The following is an 18,106-nucleotide window of genomic DNA, read 5'->3' as shown; positions in this document are numbered from 1 at the left end:
TCTGAAGATCGCCTTAAAAAATGTTCTGTTGGTGATTACTTTGTAATGAAGGGGGGGCGGGCAGGGAACCTGGCAGCTTTTATAGGCTCACAAAATCGGGTGGTTTTCGTCTGAGAGGTAGTCCAACCCTTTAATGTGTCACACGGTGTGTCTGAGCAGGAAGGTTTAAATTCTGCCTGTAGCTTGCGCGCTGCCTGCCTTTCGTTTTTTCAGGAAAAGTCCTTTGACGGCACCTATCAAATGAGCTAAACAGATCCATCAGCCGTAAGCTGATTATTCACTCGTCGGTCGGTTCATTCTAACTCATTTATGGATATGCTGCTGAGATCAAGCAGCTTTTTACAAACAGCATAAAACAAACTCTGTAGTCAGTAACGTCAACGGCTTACTGCTGTATTACAACATCTCTGTTGGGAATCACCAAAACCTTCCAGTTCGTGAGAGGTGTGGGTTTTAATTAAATGGGGGGTTTATTTCTCAAGTGCAATCAGAGCTTGTTGTTGAAAGGGTTTGGGTGGTGATTAAGCAATGACTTGCTGGGTAAAAGCTGCTCTGAAGTCCCACTCATGAAGTTTACTGTTCGATAATCTAACGTGTAAGTGACGCTGTGATTAATGGCATGGATTAGATGCCTCCTGTACCTGCTTAGTCGGAAAGAGATTTTGATCTGTTGCAGTGATTTTTTTTTTTTTTTTTCCCCCCAAATTTTTCCGTAGCATCATCTAGCATTCCCTAGGCTCCTCTTGTCCCTTCGTTCTCTTGTTTTCATGTGATTGATGATCTGGGGCAATCGCTCTGACTTTGCCTTCACCGCTGAAAGAAGGGGGTTTGTGCTGCTGGGTCATCTCAGGTTCTCTTCTGCCTTGTATGCTGAAGTGGGACTTATTTCTCCTTTGGGTCATCTGCTTCAGGGTGAGGGAACGTGAGTAGGATAAAACTGTGGTTTTCTTGACGGAAATTTGTCCTGGCAAAACGAGCTGGTGTTGCTCCGCAGTGTAAGCATACGAGCCGATTTCGAAGGCAGGCACAGCGGCGTTCAGCTGCTCCGCGCGCTTGCGCCTCCCCCTCATCTTGGCGGCAGTGCTGCCGTTCACGGGGGGAGAGAGGTGCTGTACAGACAACGCTGGTTTTCTGTGGATATTTGTAACAAATGACGTTGATTTGTCCCGAAGCCATCTGGCACCTGAGCCCCGCTAAAGCTTGCCGGGCTGCGCCGTGGCTCGCCGTGCCCGGCTGCTCTCGCGCAGGGTGCCTGAGCAGGCTGGGTGCCGGAGCCGGCAGCCCGCTGCTGTAGCTAAGCTGCTTTAGCAGTCTCTCTCTAACAACATTACAGATTACCAAGACTTGAAAAACACTCTTGTCTTGTTCCAAGTACAGATACTTCACAAATGCCCAGGTTGAAAAAGTCCAAAGTCTTAAACAGATAACGGTCATTAGAGCCGCTGCGCGACTGGTGTCTTTATTTTAGATAAGTGTCTTTCGTGTGGGGAAGGGTTTGGGAAAAAAGGCTGAAGCTACAGATGAAAGCCCAGCACCCTTCAATCTGTACTTTCAAATATTTGTAACTTACTTTGACAGCTAATAAATTCTAAAGGTAATTATTTACGTTGCAGAGACCTACTGTAGCATAAAACGTTTTGGTCGGTACAAACACTTGTGGTTTTTTTTCTGGACTTTCACATCAAGGCAGCGTTTGAGTGCAAGCATCATGGAAATACTTAAATGCGGCCTTTAGGGTGTCTTCTCTGATGCCAGCTGACCGTGTGCCTGTTAAACACACCAGGCTGCAGTGTGCCTCCATGGTCCCGGTGGCTTCAATCCTTCCCTGCTCTAAGTTGTTATAACAAAATGATGTGATGATAGCTTTGCAATGAGCCCTCAACATAGGAGTTGGTGAACAATCCATTTCCTTTTGTTTTGTCACCAGGAGATTCGGTTTTAGAGCTGTGCGGAGTCTGTCACCACTTACCTTAGAATATTCCAGCTAGATTCCAGGTAAGTACTGTATTTTTTGATTATTTTTCTTGGTAGCTAAAAACCCCAACTCATTTAAATGCAAAATAATGCTGAGGAAACAGAGTTCAAAGTTTCTTATAGAAATCTCTAATACCTCCTGAAGCCGAGCTTAAAACACCTCTCATTTTTCTTGGTAATAGTCTTGTGTGTATTTTTTCTCCTCTCCCCTTTTAAAACCAATTTTTTTTCACCCTCAAAAAATACCAGCTCGTGAGAACATCTCTAGAGGAATCTGAGACAGATGGGCAGGATGCAGAGGCCACTGGTGCTATTTCATTTTTGTGACGAATCAATATTTACTAAAGTGTTTTCTGGCTTGCTGTTTTTATTTAGACTTCTACTGGTAAATAATGGTTGAGATAGAACAATTTAATTTTTAAGATTAACACCTGTAGCTATCTTTGAAAAACTGGTAGTCTTAAACTTGACTGGCAGCGTATCTTACCACATAGTCGGTAACCAGAAGTGATTTGCAGAATACAAGTATTTCCTAAAATACTCTAGAGCTTCCTGAGGGAGTATAATAAAGGATCAACTAGACATAATTTTTCTAAGAGCTGGAGAAACATCATTTCCAAGCTCGGCTCTTTAACCCCCTGCTAATACGCTCTTACAACTGTCCTTGCAGAGGGCTTGGCAGCGGCGCGGCTGGCTTGTGTTAAAGGCGCTCGCAGGGTCGGCGCCTCGGTGGCGTCGGGTTGGGACAGCAGCCTCCCGCTTCCCCTGCCCAGCACGGCTTTGGGCTTGCTCATCCCTTCTGGTTCTCATCTGCCCCTTCGAGGGGTTTCTCTGTTCTCTGCGTTACTGGTGAAGCTGGTTTGTTCTTCTGGCTTTGACCAAACTCGTTGCAATTTGGATGGAGAGTATTGTTTAAGGTTAATGACCCTCCGTTGTCCTGTGTCCAGTGGGTGAGTATCATTTACCCTGTCAGGAGGTGGTGGATTTCCTCCATTACAGCAGGATTTCACTTTTGGGAATGGCTGTTGTCAGCCAGATTCCCTACGTTGAAGACTCTTCACTAAAATTGTTGTGAACAGCACGTGTTTAAAGGGCTGTGCATGGGCCTGGGCGTTGGTGATGTGATTTTAGAACTTTTTTTTTTTTCTTTTGTAGTAACTTAAACTTATGACTATGCAGATATTAAGAAAATAAAAATTCTGGTGAAGGTTGTACCCCAATGTCCTGCTGTAGTAGCATTGTTAAACTTAACATTGTTTGGTTTCCTCTGGCCCTTCGGATTTTTTTTGGTGGAGCTGAACAGCCGTAACTCCTTTCAGAAGCAGTCTTTCCTCCCGTGCAGAAGTTCAAGTGGGTGGCTGTGCCTCTGTGATTTACGTGGAAAAATACACAAAATGAATTGGATACGTGAAAAGTGGTATTTTAGGCCACTTAGTACTTGACAGTTGCCACAGGTTTTGTTGATGAATAAATACTTAATGCTTCAGCCTTGAAGTGAAAAACGCGTTGTTGCCTGCTTTTGGACGCTGAAATGTGGCTGATGCTGTCCATCGAATTAGCCCACGCCCCTTTGTTGCTGCACGGTGGTTCTTTCTGGCAGGGGTCTGTGCTCAGGGCCCTGGGCAGTGTGGTAACCTCCGCCCTCCGGCCTGCCGCACGGCTCAGCGCGGTTTTGTTGGGAAAGTTGGTTCCCCCCTCGCAGCTCCGTTCCAGTTAAATTCCTTGCAGCATCTTGCGGCGGGGTCAGGTCAAGTTTTGGTCCTCCCCTCTCTGCTTCTGGCCGCTGGATCTGCTGTCACCCTTCTTGGTGCTGGCATCCTCGAGATGTTCTGTGAGTATTTCATCCCCTCAGCTGGCAGAGAACTATTCATCTTTCTTGGCTGTAAGAATAGTTTGCTATTTTAATGAGTGGAATGCAACTTCTAAAAGGGTCAGCAGACCTGGCAGAAACTAAGGAATCACCAGTTTCACGAAACTTGGTAGGGCTCTTTTGGGAAGCTAAGAAGAAAATTAGTTCAGTTCACTATTGATGTATTTAAAATGTTAAGGCTGGCTTCCCTATACAGCCTGTCGGGTTTAATCCAAGTCTTTTCAGCAAGTTGGTACCTGTTATACTTACCTGGTCCTGCTGAAAACGGTTGCGTTTTCTGGTAAAGCTGACTAACACCGGATATTGTGGTACACAGATGGTTAAAAACTGTGCTGTTTAATCCAGGGGATTACCTTTCTTCAGAGCCTTCTGAGAGAAACCTCTTCGGGGCATCCTGCGTAGCAGATGGCTTGTTGCTGCTGAACACCACACTTTTTAAAAATACAGAGCAGCTTTCACTACTGTGAATTAGAGCCACTTGTAAAAACAGTAGGATAGAGAATATCCTGGTTTATGAAGAGCTCTGAACTTAAACAACTGGCACCTTGATTGTCTGTTTCCTATTCAGAAAGTCAAGGGTTGCGTTCCTAGCAATAATACTCTTCTGTTCCCTTAAATAACAAGCTTCCCAGATGAATTCCCATTACCACCTTGTCCTCCGCTGTTCTGCCATTTCTTACCGGTTTTGAAAACCAGACACCCTATTAGACCCAGCTCCAGCTACCCTGAGCTGTTCAGATGGAAGCGATTAAAGTTCACGGCAGCGTGGAATTTTATTCCTTTGCCTGTCTTTATTCTTGGCAGGCAGACCGATAGGCATCGCCTGCATCGGATTGAATTAATTTTTATTAAACAAATTGGTCCTGATTTAACAGTGGGGATTTGATTCAGCAGAACATAGTGTGTACCTGTGATCTGCAGCATCGGCGCACCGAGGGCCTGTTGGGTTGGTGTGAAAGGAAGCTCGTTGTGCTGAAATAGAGCTACAGGCTTCAAAGAACACCCGTGGCCGTAACGCCCTCGAGTTTGGGCACGTCAAGTTTGAAGCGATCCCTTTGGAAGAGCCGAGCGAAGGTGCGCAAGCTCCGCCAGGGCGCTTCCTACCCCCGGCTGCCGAGCGATCCCCCGGGTCCCTGCCGCAGAGCAACGGCGACGGACCCGCTCCCCTCGGCCGGCTGCTGCGGAGGGGTGGGAGCTGCGGGACGGAGAGCGTCCCGGGAGGGCTGCGAGGGAGCGGCGGTGGTGGGAGAGCGGGAGGAGCTGGGCGGGGGAGCGGGGCAGCGGTCGGAGCAGGCCCGGGCGATTAGCTAGATTACCGGGCGGACGTCAGGATCCGTGGTCTTTGACCGCCCGGGCGGAGGGGGCTGGGAGGCTGCGGCTGGGAAAGGGCTGTCCCGTGGGGTTGTGCCTGGTGTATTCCTGCGGGTGGGGTTTCTTTCCTGAATTCTAATGTGGTTTTTTTTTTTTCTTTTCGCTGCATCACGTTGTGCCCAAATAAATGAGGCGGTTGTATTGTGTCTTGCAGCGCTCTAATTTTTTTCCTCTCACGCAGAAACCTTTTGGTAGCTGAACAGCACCCTTTAAAAGCAAAGTTTTTCTCTCCCTACCCACGTACTCGCCTTCCAGATTTGGAGTGTGTTTTGAATTCTTAGCCAGACTGTTAGGGTTTAGATTTTTATTATTGTTGCTGTTAATTTATAGCTTCCTTATTAGGTAGCCTTTAATTAAACTTACCAGAGCTGCCCGTGACAACTTGAAGGAAATCAAATGAGAGTTTCCTAGTGCAGCTGCTGTCTTCCAGTCAAAGAAACCGGACACAGTGCCCAGGGCTCAGCTGATGTAAAGTTGGAGAGGCCACAGGCGGAAGAGTAGTTAACAGTGGGCTCTGAGGTCAACAGGGAAGTTGTGTCCGTAGCCACGTCCTTGCCGCCTCGTCACGCTTCTACCGGCGTGACGATACCCCTGTGTGGTACCGACAGAACCGTGGGGTTTGTGGAGATGTCAGCACCGTGAGGTCAGACCAAGAACCAGGCAGGGCAAGGGGTGATGTCTGAGAGTATTTCTTCCAGGTAGCCTTTTAAAAGCTGAAGTTATTAACTTTGTTATATAAGATAAAGGGTTAAATTAGAAAAGTCTGGTGCTTTAAATATCTTTTTCAAAGGCTACATAATCTGGTGTAGGCTAACTGTAATGACATAATCCAAAAATAGCCAATAGTCTTCTCGTCGATGCTCATCCGTGCTGCGGTTCTGCAGCTGAAGAATGGCAAACGCTAATCCCCTCAGGGTGTTGGCGGGCACAACCCAGTCCGTGCGCGGCGTGGCACAGGGGAGGCCTCGGGGGTCTTCCCCCTTTGAATTTGGAGCAGGAGGTTAATCCACGTTCAAGTGGTGTGATTTCAGCTAGAGTACTTGTTGAATGTTTGATCCGTGACCTCAGATTACAAGAGAGGAGATCTCCTCCTCTCTGAGCGGGCAGCGTTCCCTCTTCCCAGTGGGATGCGCAGGCCTGGTCAGACTGGGTTTGTCCAAAGGATTCTGCTCAGCCTGGTGTCCGTGCTGCGATGGGAGGCTGGGGTTTTGGTAGGGGCGTGGAGATTTGGTGTGTTGGTTGGTTGGATTTTTTAATCTAACAGAGTGTCTGCAGTTGAAAATGGAAATGAAATCACTTATGCAAGTGTGGTGCAAAAAGGCAGCCTGCCTCGGCGTGATAGCAACCTAAGTGGGTTTCAGAGCTGTTATCACAAATTAGCTTAATATTAAAAGGCTAAGAAGATGATGTAGCTTTAGGGATGTGTTACGTGGTACGTCTCTGTAGCTATCCCTCAGCTGTTGGTTTGGGGTTTTGGACAGAAGAGTTGAGTATATCCAGTTGTGATTCTGGGGTGCCTGGTGTTGTGCTGAAAATGCAATAGTTGTTTTCATTGGTAATTCACTGAGTTTTGTAACTTTTTAACTTCCACGTATGTTAAGAGCCTCTTTTTTTTCCAAAGCACGTTAAACCTTATAAAAGATAAATTTTCATGCACAAACTCTGGTTTTCAGGACGATTTGATTAATGAGGTCTGCGTTCTTATTTGTTGAAGCATTTCCTAATATTTTTTTTTTTTTTTTTGGCAGGGACCAGTTCTCTCTTCAGGTTAGTTCGAGATGGCAGACCAGAGGCAACGTTCGCTCTCTACCTCTGGAGAGTCGTTGTACCACGTGCTGGGCTTGGACAAGAACGCCACTTCAGATGATATCAAAAAGTCATACAGGTGAAGGTTCAAGTTTTACGCCCGTTGCCCAGTAGCACAAAGAGCTTTAATTAAGTGTTCAACAGGTGGCCTGTTTATATCCTGTATAAGTATATATATAAATACAGCTCGAGTTGGTTTATTTAAACCTTTTGCAGGAAAAACACGTAAGAAAACCAGGTGAAAACATGGTGGTTTCTTGCAAAAATTGGTGTGAAAACTTGCCTCGGCTTTGTCTATGGATGCTGTTAACTCTTTGCATCTTCTCTCGAGTCGGTTCGGTTCTCAAATACGTGGTATCATTCTGAGAGGTCTTTAGTGAGAGTTGAGCAGAGTTTTGGGGCAGCGTGGTGGGAGTTAAATTCTTCATGTCAGCGTCTGGCTTGCAGGGATCACAGTACAGCCCTCTTGTCCATCCCTTCCAACTCTGGCACGGTGAGGTGTAGATTGAAGATGCAAATAAGGATGAAAACTGAGTATCAGCAGTGATTTTTTTTTTTTAATTATTTTATTTATTTTCTAAAATTGCATACAAAATTTCTTGTTCTATGTGGGGTTCCTGTTTTAAAGGAGGGGGGTTTTCTTCATTTCTTAAAGAGTTAGACACATGAAATGGCTTCATCTTGACCGAATAAAACCACCACCAACAAAAAAAGTCCTGTAACATCCTTGCTTTCCACATTCCCCCCAAATCTGCTTAAATGCAATTGCTTCCTCCTCACCTTCAGCATGAGCTGCGGTCTCGCAGGCTGTTTGACAAGTGGCAGTGTGTTTAACATCACACTAGGGGTCAGCAGTCATCCTTACATGAGGATACTCTTCTTCAAAGTTCTTTTCTTTTAGTCTTTTAACATTTACCAAAACTTTTTCCCTTTCAGAGGTGCATTTTAACACTGATGGCGTCTACACGGTGAAGTCTATGAGTAAAGCGGGTCCACAGATTCTCAAAAATTAGCTGTGTCTTCCTCTAAGTGGAAGTTTGAATCGGTAATCTTTGAGCCTTAGCAACTGGAAAATAGTTTTACCTTCTTGGGGAAAAAAAATGGAATGTTTTTTCTTGTGGAGGAACGACCCGACTAGGCCTTGGGGTGACATGTAGCTGCTTCATGCTTACCCCAACCTGCATCTAACCTCGTTTCCTCTGCCACCCCTTTACAAAAGGAGGACAGACACCCCTTGTTTTCATTCCATCTGAGCATCCGTTGCTGGCCTGTGGGGTTTGTATAAAAAGTGTAGGAAATGGGAAATGAAAACCACTTACCTGTTGCAGCCTGATGGTAGCTAAGTCCTTTCCAGGTTTCTATAACTTCGTATAAGTTCCCTCTAACTACAAAAACTGAGATTATTTCAGTCCTCACTGAGGCTACGGCGCTAGTGGCAGCGCTGGGCGGTGTTTACCCGAGCAGCATCATTTACAGTCCGAGTGTTTCAAGTGCACACTCAACTTACTCCTTGAACGCTGTGATATATTTGCATGCCCAAATGCGTGCTTGCACGAATCTTTATTTTATGTTTGTTCAAATATTTCTCACTGCAAAGTTTCTGTGCAAACATCTGCAGGCTTCTGGCGTATTTCTCAAATGTGGGACTCTGTGGTAATTTTCTGTAGGAGGACAAGTACCTTTATAGGTGGAGGAGAACTGTTGTATGTTGTTGGCAGACAACTCTTATCATTTTTCTACTTGGGAGCACAAATGGCAAAACAGCGTTTTTTCTGTCTATGAGGAGGAATTTGGCCAGTTATTTCTACTGATTTCCATAAATAGCCTGAGCTGTGTCAGCACTAGCAAATTTGTCAATGCTTAATCTGATTTTTTTGGTGCTGTGTTCGAGACCTGTACGCTGCTGTCGTTCAGCTGCGAGAGCTCTGGCATGGTTAGGGAAGGAGGTACGTTACAATTTCCTGATATCTCGAAACTCTGAAGCTTTTTCTATTCGAGCAAGCCTTGAACTGAGAAGGGCTTTGTTCCCGCACAGGAATTGGTGAATTAACCACGAGTGATTGTCTATTCTATTTTTGAGTTCGGACGCTGCAGAGTAGCTGTGGCAGCTTCCTTTTCTTTATTCTTTGGTGCTATATCTTAGGCTGGTGGTGTGTGTCTTTTTTTCTGTTAGCTTGGTCTTTGCTTTAGCAGGAGCAAAACTTCCTGGTGGAAATTGCTGGAGCTGAGGGGTAAAAAAAATAAAGAGTACTATTTTTCTTCAATGTCTCTTTTTTTCTCCATTGGATTTCTGGGGGCCAAATGCAACGGTCTGAAGTCAGTCTTGTGAACTGAGCTAAACACTGCTGTAGCCTTTTGTTATCATCTAAGAAAGAATCATCAGGGAAGTTGAATCACAGATGAAGGAAACCACTTGGAACTTGAAAGTCTCCCTTACGTGACAGGCTATGGAATAAAAAAAAATAAAATTAAAAAAAAAGTCAAAAACCAGGAACCCAGATCCCAGGGTTTTAATCTATAACAATCTCTTTTTTTTCCTTTCTGCAGGAAACTGGCATTGAAATATCATCCTGATAAAAACCCTGATAATCCAGAGGCAGCAGAAAAATTTAAAGAGATCAATAATGCACACGCAATATTGACCGACGCCACAAAGCGAAACATTTATGACAAGTACGGCTCGCTGGGTCTGTACGTAGCGGAGCAGTTTGGTGAGGAAAATGTGAACACGTACTTCGTGCTATCCAGCTGGTGGGCAAAGGTAAATGGAAGTGCAAAGAGAAGTTGTTCCGGATTGGCATTTAAAACTCTGAAAGAGCTCCATCGGATAGTTGTGTTTTGGGTTTACTTTTGGGAAATTGCTGGGTTTCTGAGACCTGGTCATTAACCTTCTCTTACTGTGTCGCAGTCTCTAGTTCAGGAGGTTTTTTTTCTATTGTCTGTCAGTGGTACAGGCCTAATAAGCAAGGCTTATGTTACTGGGAGGAGCCTGGACCCTTCCAGTGGATTTAAAAGGGATGCGGGTTCGGGGGGTGCTCTCGGTCTTACCTGCTGGGTGACTTTGCAAAACGAGCCCTGACTGCGACCCTGAGCTCGCACAGGAGACCCTGTTCAGAAGGATGCTTTCACACTCGCCTGGAGGCTGCCCTGAACGGGTGTCCCTCCTTCAGCTCTTCTCTGACTCGAGGGCCACCAGGTTATTCGTTCCCTCGCCCACCCTCGTTCCTCCTGCAGCAGGAGCGTGTCAGCAGTGTGCAGAGATGACACTGCGAGCTCCCGTCTCCTCCCCCGTGCCTGCAGAAGCTCTCTGGAAGCAGCGGGTGTTCCGATTGCTGTGTAGGCACCTTCTAGGAGTCTTCTGCCAGAACCAAGGAATTACTGTGTTTCACTGCTCGGAGTTATTTTGGAGTGCAATAGGCTGCTGTCTTTTTTAAGTAAGGCGTTTTAAACTCACGACGTTTACTCAAAAGTGCAAAAACCAACCTGTAGGTTGCACGTTGCCCATTTCTCATAGTGAAACTGTCCAGGCTTTTGCATTTTGGGAGTGGCACGATTGCAGGCTGCTCGCCCAGGGACCGGTAAGTAAAAGACAGCGCGGCTGCAGGATGAAACCACGGCTGCACCAGCGTGACCCGGCATCGTTCACGGTGCTTTATGGCCGATGGAAACCTTTTCCTAGACTTGGCATTTCATTTCACGGCTTCGTTTCCATCTCTTGATTCCCCTGCAGGGAGGGAACAGGAATATCCCCGTGCTGGTTTGCCACCTTTAGAGTTATTTTGTCGAACAATTGCACAGTGACCGACACGACGGTTTCAGTTTTGCCCCTTCTCGCAGTGGGGAGCGCCGGCAGGCTTGGCTGGCTTGGAGCTGCCTTGCTCGTGCGCTGGTAGCGTCTCACCTCAGCGCCCCGAGGCGTCGGTGGGGTGAGCTCGGCAGCCGTGGGGAGCCCGAGGTCCCTGCTGTCGGGATGTCACCACCCGAGCGTCACCTCGCTGGCATCAGGGTTGTTTGTGCGAGCTACAACCTGCGCTAAACTGTTGTACCTCTGGGGTTTAATACAGATACGCTTCTCAGACCTGTGTGTGTTCTCCCAGATGTGGGGAACAGTCCACTTAAACCTCAACTGTAGGAATTCTCCAAGTGAACCAGGGTGGGAGCGTTCACCTCGGTGTAAAATACTGAGCGCCGTAGCCGGTTTTGCACATACTCTCAAACGTATCTCGGTGATGAAGTGTAAAACTGAACTAGTGAGTTCTGTCTCTGCGTTGCTGTGGTTTTGGTCTCTGGTTTCCAGTCTCGCAGACTCGGTGGTCACGCTGTGGTAGGCACAGGCCGTGAATCTTTGTCTTCTGTCCTCTGCAGGCCTTGTTTGTGTTCTGCGGGCTCATCACAGGCTGCTATTGCTGTTGCTGTCTGTGCTGCTGCTGTAACTGTTGCTGTGGGAAGTGTAAACCCAAACCTCCTGAAGGTGAAGAGCAGGAATACTACGTCTCTCCAGAGGACTTGGAGGCACAGTTGCAGTCAGATGAAAGGGGTAGGTGAAAACGCCGGGGGATTGCGAGCCCGACCGGCAGCCTCTGAGCGAGCGCTTCCCGTGCCGGCTGAGGAGCAGCGCTGGCTTGGTAGAGATCGGCCCGGGTCTCGGGCTGTGGGTGGTGCCGAGGGGACACTTGTGGCACAAGAGCCACGTGGGTGACGCAGGTCATAGCTGCTGGGAACTCCCAGAAGGTTTTCACTGCCCTCGGTGGGGTCGGCTTCAGAGCAGCGAGCGGTGACCGTCACTGACTGCGTCACTGGAGGAACGTACCAGCCAGACGCGTATGGGTGTAAGAAAGGGGCTGGGGGGTGTCAAGGCAGCTGTAACTGCAGCAGGCGTAACGGAGGTGGGCCCGCTGCCCTGCGAGCCCTGCCTGAGGCTGCCTGTGACGGTGGAATGCGGTTGCTGGGGGGTTAAACCGGTCCTTTAAGAAACTGTAGAGCCTTGTTGGTCGTGGTTCTAAGGGGAGGGGCGGAATGGTGGGCGAGGCTCAGCTGCTGTTAGGTGAAGGAGGGAATACATCAACTGCTCGGCCTGTGGGCTTGAGTGGAAGGGCGTTGGGTGCAGGCTGAATACCAGTGAGGTATCGTGGTGCTCTGAGAGGAGCGTAAACCCCTGTTATCAGCGTTGTAGGGAGGTGGAACTGGCTCTTGCCAGAACATACGGTGCTGGTTTTCCCTTGCTGTGCTAATAAACCTTCTGTCTTTGCTTTTCAGAGGCCTCAGACGCACCTATTGTGATACAGCCAGCATCAGCCACAGAGACGACCCAGCTCACAGCTGACTCTCACCCCAGCTACCACACTGACGGATTTAATTAAGTTAAGGAAACACTGTAATTAGAATGGATAAAAAAAAAAAAAAAATACATGGCCAACTCAACACTAGAATCATGAACATTAGAAGTAGAGAATGGGGAGGGGGAATAATTCTGCCACAGTAAGAAGGCAGCTTTCCAACCTGCCGAAAAGATTTTGTAATCCCTTCAGCCTTCCGTCACCTTTCAGTGTCGTATCTTGACGATACGTGAAGTGCTGTAGCATGCAGTATTTAAAGCAGTTTAGCTACGGTCTTATTTGTTTCCTTTCTTTTTTTTTCCCCCCTGTTTTATTTTTTTTTTTATAGCATGTGTGGAGTTACGTTAAATGTCCGTGGTGTGATGTATTGAGTTGTCACGATATAAGTGTGATGGAGACATTCTGCATTTTAAGCAGTGGTACTGGCCCAAACTTGAGGTTTAAAAAGTTTCACAGAAGCCACCATTCTTCCGTACAGCTGAGCTGTCGAAGACCTTTAGAAGTTCATGAGTTCCATTTGAGTGCAACAAAGCGACTCTTTTACTGCTCCTTCTCCTCCCGCGTTGTTACCTAAGCAAGTTTACAAAGCCAAGAACCAAAAAATGCCAGTCCTGCAGAGCTGGAGTTCTCTTTAATGCTGGTTTTCAGCTCCAATAAATCTACCTTGAAGAATAAAAAGGGAGAGTTTCCGATCCTTGAACAGTAAATTGGTGAGCAGCTCTTGACGTGTCAGGCGATCTTCGGTGACAGTGCAACCGCAGACGGTAGTTTGCCGCAAACCCCGACTGTGAACGGGCTCGGCTGGTGGCGGCGGGATTTTAACTTCAAGCACAATTCTGTTTTGGTTTGAGTTCTGTCGTTTTCCTGAAATGCTAAAGACCAAATAGCGCAGCTTTTTGTGGGGCAGGTGGGAATCTTAAAGTGAAACGGTCAGTCGGTTTTCGCTGAGCGAGGGAGGGAGAGGCAGGCGGTAGGCAACAGCGTTAATGCTTTTTAAAAATTGGGTTTTAAAATCTGTTCTAAGAATTTGAGATTTTAATAGAGCAATGGGGTATTACGTGTCTTTTTGTTAAAGCTTTTATAATGCATTAAGCCCTTTAATTTTCTCATGAGCGTCTTTGTGGAATACTTCAATGGATTTTTAAGAACAAAACGCTTTTCTTTGTGTTTATGTTGTATGCTTTGCACAGTGTCTTGCATTTAGATTCGTTTACACCAGTGTTTTTCTTGAAAGGTTTCCTGTACTGTTTTGAAACCAAATCATGTTTGAATACTGCTCTAGAAACCACGGTTTATTGAGATTTAACCGTTAAAGAAGCATTTTAGGCAGCTGCTGAATCGCTGATGTATTTTGTTGTTGATAATCCTGCTGCAGATGATACAGAGTCAGGACCTACCAGAGAACCTACACTTGGCCCCTTTAGCCGTTGATTACGGCCTCTTTAATTTTGATCTTTACGGCTTTGTATCACAATGCCTCTGGTGCCCTCTGCACCCCCCCCCCCGGCTCCCCTTTTCATTTCTCACCCCTTTCTGGTGAGGGGCTGTTCACAGCCTTGCGCCCGGCCTTTGCTGCTCCGTCACCCGCTCCAGGCCGGGGTAAAGCCCTTGGTCTGTAAGAAACCCGAGGAGGAGGAAGGGGACTGTCCTGCCAGAGAATCGTGCTGGGGATGTCCTCCCGCTGTCTTTGCGCGAGCCGAAAGCAACGGGGCACGTAAAATCTGCCGTGGAACCGTGTTAAAGGTGCTGGGTAGAAGAAACGGTGCTTCACGCGGTCCCGGTGCCGAGTGAGGGGTGTTTGCAAAATTGGAGTTTCCTGTAGCTGTTGGTACCTGCACGTGAGCTTGGTGCAAACCCGCGTGCTTTGTGGTGCAACAGCAGGTCCCAGAAATCCAGCAGGGGTTGTGACTGACCGGCTTCTCCCTTGTCATAGTCCTTGTGGACCTGAGACTCGGTGGTTTACTGGAAGAGCCTGTGAGCTTTTTCTGTCTGGAAAACGCTCTTGGGTGGCCTGAAGGACAGTCGTGCATGATTTGGCTTGAGGTCCTTCTTTAATTAAAGTCTTTGTTTGACCCCTTGGAATGAAAAGCTGGTTTTTAGGCTTAAAAAAAAAAATAACATCGCATTGGCTGTCCGTGTAGATCTTGCCTGAAGCCTGTCCTGGATGCTGAATTGCACGCTGGAATACGCTTGAATGTCTGCAGGCTTTCTGCCGGAAAACTCACTGGTTGAAATTGCCCTTCTCTGTGCAAATTACCTTCTTGAAAGCGTTAGGGGGGGGTTTTGGCTTTGTAAATGAGCGTGGTTGATCAGAGCGACTCGGCGCGGTGAGGAAGAGGCTGTTTCCCTGGGTGCTGTACCTGGGTACGTGCTGTGACCCCGTGTGCACCTCCCTGGGTGACACAAACCCGGTGGTTCCGGTCTCCCCTGCGGAGCAGCTGCGGCCCCCGATGCTGGGGGCTGGTCGTCGGTGTTCATTTGGGATAATTCTGAACGCCTCTGGGCTGGCAGGGGGTTGTGGCGCCGGGGAGGCGTGTTCTGGCCCCGACATCGGGACCCAGACGCGGGCAGCGAGCGAGGCTTGGGGGCGATGGCGTTACCCGGGCTCCGCGCGGGATGAGGTGACGTCCAGGGTGAATTTGCTGGTTTAGCTCTCGGCGTAGCAAGGCCTGAGCCGGAGGGGGCTGCTTTCCGTGCAGCTGGGGCTGGGTGGTGTGCGAGGAGTGAGTGAGCGAGACTGCTGGGTGGTGGTGGATGCTCCAAGGGAAACTACTCGGAGACTCCAGTTGCAGGGAATGACAGGAAAATGTGATTTCAAAATGAATATTCATGGGTTTTGAAACTGTTTTAAGTTTGCCCATGTTGCTCTCTAATCTCTGAATTTAAGAGTATTGTGTGTCAGTGTCGTTGAACTGTGTAAAAAGCCGTTTAAACATTGCTTCTGTAAAACAAACCTTGTGTCATCGGGAGAGAAGTCGGTTAGTGCCCGCCTTTCTTCTGCCCTGGGAGGGAAGGTGCAAGAGCGCCCCGGGCTCTAACAGGAGTTGCGCTTCAACACACCCCAGCTGAATCCTAGGAAAGGCAAAAGTCCTGTTGGAAAGAACGGTTAAAAATCTGGTGCAGAAGGTCGCTCTGAGCTCGGGTGGGGGGAGCTGCAGCGTCCCCGCCAGAGCCGCCGTAGCGCCGCGTCGCAGGCGCTGCAGCCCCTTCCCCGGCTCACGTGCGGAATGTTTCCTTCCAGCGTTAAACCCGAGCGCTGTGGAGCGCTGGTCAGCGTGCTGCCAGAGCGAGAACTCGAGCTTTGATCTTTGTTTTGTTGTTGTTTTGTTGTTTAAAAGTCTTGTTACGATTTTTTTTTACATGTCGCCTGAGCCCTCTGTTTCAGTCGTTCGTCCACCTCCATCCAGCTCGTGAACCTCTTCAGCGCTGATTTCCTTAGCGCTTGTCGCTCCTCCTGAGGAGGAGGAGGAGGAATATTGGGGAGAACCCGATCTGGAGAGCTTTGCTGGCTGGCGTTGGGGACCACTGGCTTTATTCCCGAGCTGGGTTGCGTGGAGAGCCCTCGTGGCTTCGGGAAAGCTGCTGCCTCGCTGCAGAGCGCGCTCAGGTCCCTCCTGGCCCTCCTGCCGCCGCAGAGCTGCTGGAGGAGGAGGACGAGGAGGAGGAGGTGGTGCTGGACCCGGTGCCCCGTCCGCCCCGGGGGTGGGGAGATCCCCAACGCACTGTAGTACAACCCGTTGTACGCTTCACTTGACGTGAGTGAAGGGGCATCGCACCCGTTCAACGCCAGTTTCGTTTTGTTAGTGACGTTTGTTGGAAATTCTTCGATATTTATCTGTAAATACGTTTGTTTGTGTGAACCTCGGTGGCGTCTGGTAGGGCGTAGGTTTCTGCTGATTCCACGCAGTGATGTTTTAGAGCCATGTTACCTTCCCAGTCTTTATTTTTTTAGATTTGTAATATTTTTAAACTGCTTTAGATATGAGCGCTCATCGTGGTCTTAAAATGATGGGATGCCCTGTGAGGTTTTGGGGGAGCACAGCCCTGCAGCCTGGACAGAAACACCCCCTGAGGGAGGGAGGCTTGGGCACGGCGCTGAGAAGCACCGAGCCCTGTGGCCGTGCCCCCCTCAGGGGTTTTCAAACCCCTTCGTGTCAACCCTACCGGGGTAACCGGGGCGGGCGCCTGCCTGCGGGGCCGTTCCTGTCCCGGCGAGGCGGTGGGGTGGCGCGGGGGGCCGGCGGGGGGCTCGGGGGGGGGGGGAGATCAGCGCTCCTCGAGGGAGGCGCCCGCCTTCCTCCGCTCATTTGTGCCCTTCGCCTCGCCCGGTGCCCTTGGTGCCGTTTCCAGGTGATTTAGGCAATGCTGCAGGTGTTTCCCACCCGATGCCACTGGCTGTGGGCGTCACGCTGAGCAGGAGGTCCTGCTCGGGGGGGGCTTCTGCAGCCCCCGCCTCGTGTCACTGAGCCCGGGTGCTGTTTGAATACACGTTCATCTTCGAGCACTGAAACTTACCCCCCCACCCCCACCCCCGCACAAGTGTTTATAGTGTAAAGTCGGTATAAACTTCACATGCTTAACCATTCGATGCCGCTTCTCTGTATTATAGTGGAAATCATCTCGTTTGTAGCCTGTCATTACACCGGCAACTGCTTAAAATATCTCGAGAGAACTGGGACTGAGCGCCAGCGAGGTGGCAGGGAATCGGTCCGTGTTCAAGCCCTGCAAGAACCGTGGGCTGCTCCGTGTCCTGCGGCGGGAGCCTTACGTGCTCCCCGGGACCCGGCAAGGCTGAAATTCCCGGTTCCTCCCAAGAAGGCGCTTTCTTTGCGAGAACCACCTGTGCGGGGGAAGGTGTCCGGCTCTGACGGTGGCACAAGCCAAATGCTGTAAATCTGGAGGACAAACCTTTGTTTGGGAACCGAATGCCAACGTCACGTGCGCGGTCGGTGTGGTTGCTGAAAGGGTGGATGCTGGGCGTTTCTGGTGGTTACAACTATATATATGTATATGTGTAGAGGAAGCTCTTGTATAAAACGGCCGTTCCTTCGCCAGCGCTGGCGTCTGCTCCGCTCCCTTTCCCCCGCAGCCAGCCGGGCGGGTGTGCTCCTGCCGTCTGCCAGCGGGGGCTTGTCCTCCCCTTCCCAAAACGGAACGAGCCGCTTGAATTCTGCGAGCTGCCCCTTGTCCCCAGCCGGAGCTGGCCCTCGCCTGCTCCAGCCTCCCGTCGGAGGAGGGCAGGGAGACGCAGCGCTGGCGAGGAGGGCGGGGGCCGTCTCTGGAAGGACGTGGACTGGTGGGGGCTGGTGCGTGGGGTGGTGTAGGTGTGGGCCATGCGCTCGGGGTGTGGTGGAACACGTTGATTTGGGGGTTTTTTTTCCTCCTTACGCTCGTTTTCACCGCGTTGTGCTCTCCGAAGTGGGACTCAGAGGTCCAAACCCGCGCTGTAGGCGTTGGATTGCAGCATCGTGTGTGTGTCTGTATGTATATATGCACATATGTATATATTTATACAACAGGTGTGCACCTAGGACTTGCTGCTGCTTTTTCTTTGGTGGTAAAAATGTGAAATTTGGCTCCGAGTACTGCCAGACGAGGGAAGGTGCGAGTTTCCAGGGCTGTGCTTTTTCCTTTCGGCCGCGGGAAAAACCGAACGCGACCTGTCGGGTTCAGTGACTGGCGAAGGAAGGGGCGGGGGGATCCTGTTGTATAAATAACTGGGTCGCACAGGGGGGAGAGCGGAGCTGCT

General features: G+C 49.3%; 1 protein-coding gene across 2 annotated transcripts in view; it reads left to right on the top strand.

The window, feature by feature from the left end:
- Positions 1-13,396, top strand: part of DNAJC5 (DnaJ heat shock protein family (Hsp40) member C5) — a 28,468-nt gene extending 15,072 nt beyond the window's left edge. Inside the window, exons 2-6 of one of the 2 annotated variants that reach the window (XM_086474600.1) lie at positions 1,928-1,995; positions 6,964-7,100; positions 9,569-9,782; positions 11,387-11,558; positions 12,278-13,396. In XM_086474600.1, the coding sequence (XP_086330726.1) occupies positions 6,994-7,100; positions 9,569-9,782; positions 11,387-11,558; positions 12,278-12,381 (597 nt within the window). In that variant the 5' untranslated portion in view covers positions 1,928-1,995; positions 6,964-6,993 and the 3' untranslated portion in view covers positions 12,382-13,396. Of the gene's footprint in view, positions 1-1,927; positions 1,996-4,851; positions 4,919-6,963; positions 7,101-9,568; positions 9,783-11,386; positions 11,559-12,277 lie in introns of those variants that run through there. The other variant, XM_009947205.2, reaches the window with a different exon arrangement.
- The last annotated feature ends 4,710 nt before the right edge of the window (positions 13,397-18,106 follow it).

Source organism: Leptosomus discolor, chromosome 17 (assembly GCF_034619465.1).
Source record: "Leptosomus discolor isolate bLepDis1 chromosome 17, bLepDis1.hap2, whole genome shotgun sequence".
Classification (NCBI taxonomy): Eukaryota; Metazoa; Chordata; class Aves; order Leptosomiformes; family Leptosomidae; genus Leptosomus; species Leptosomus discolor.
This window is presented reverse-complemented; position numbering and strand designations above follow the sequence as displayed.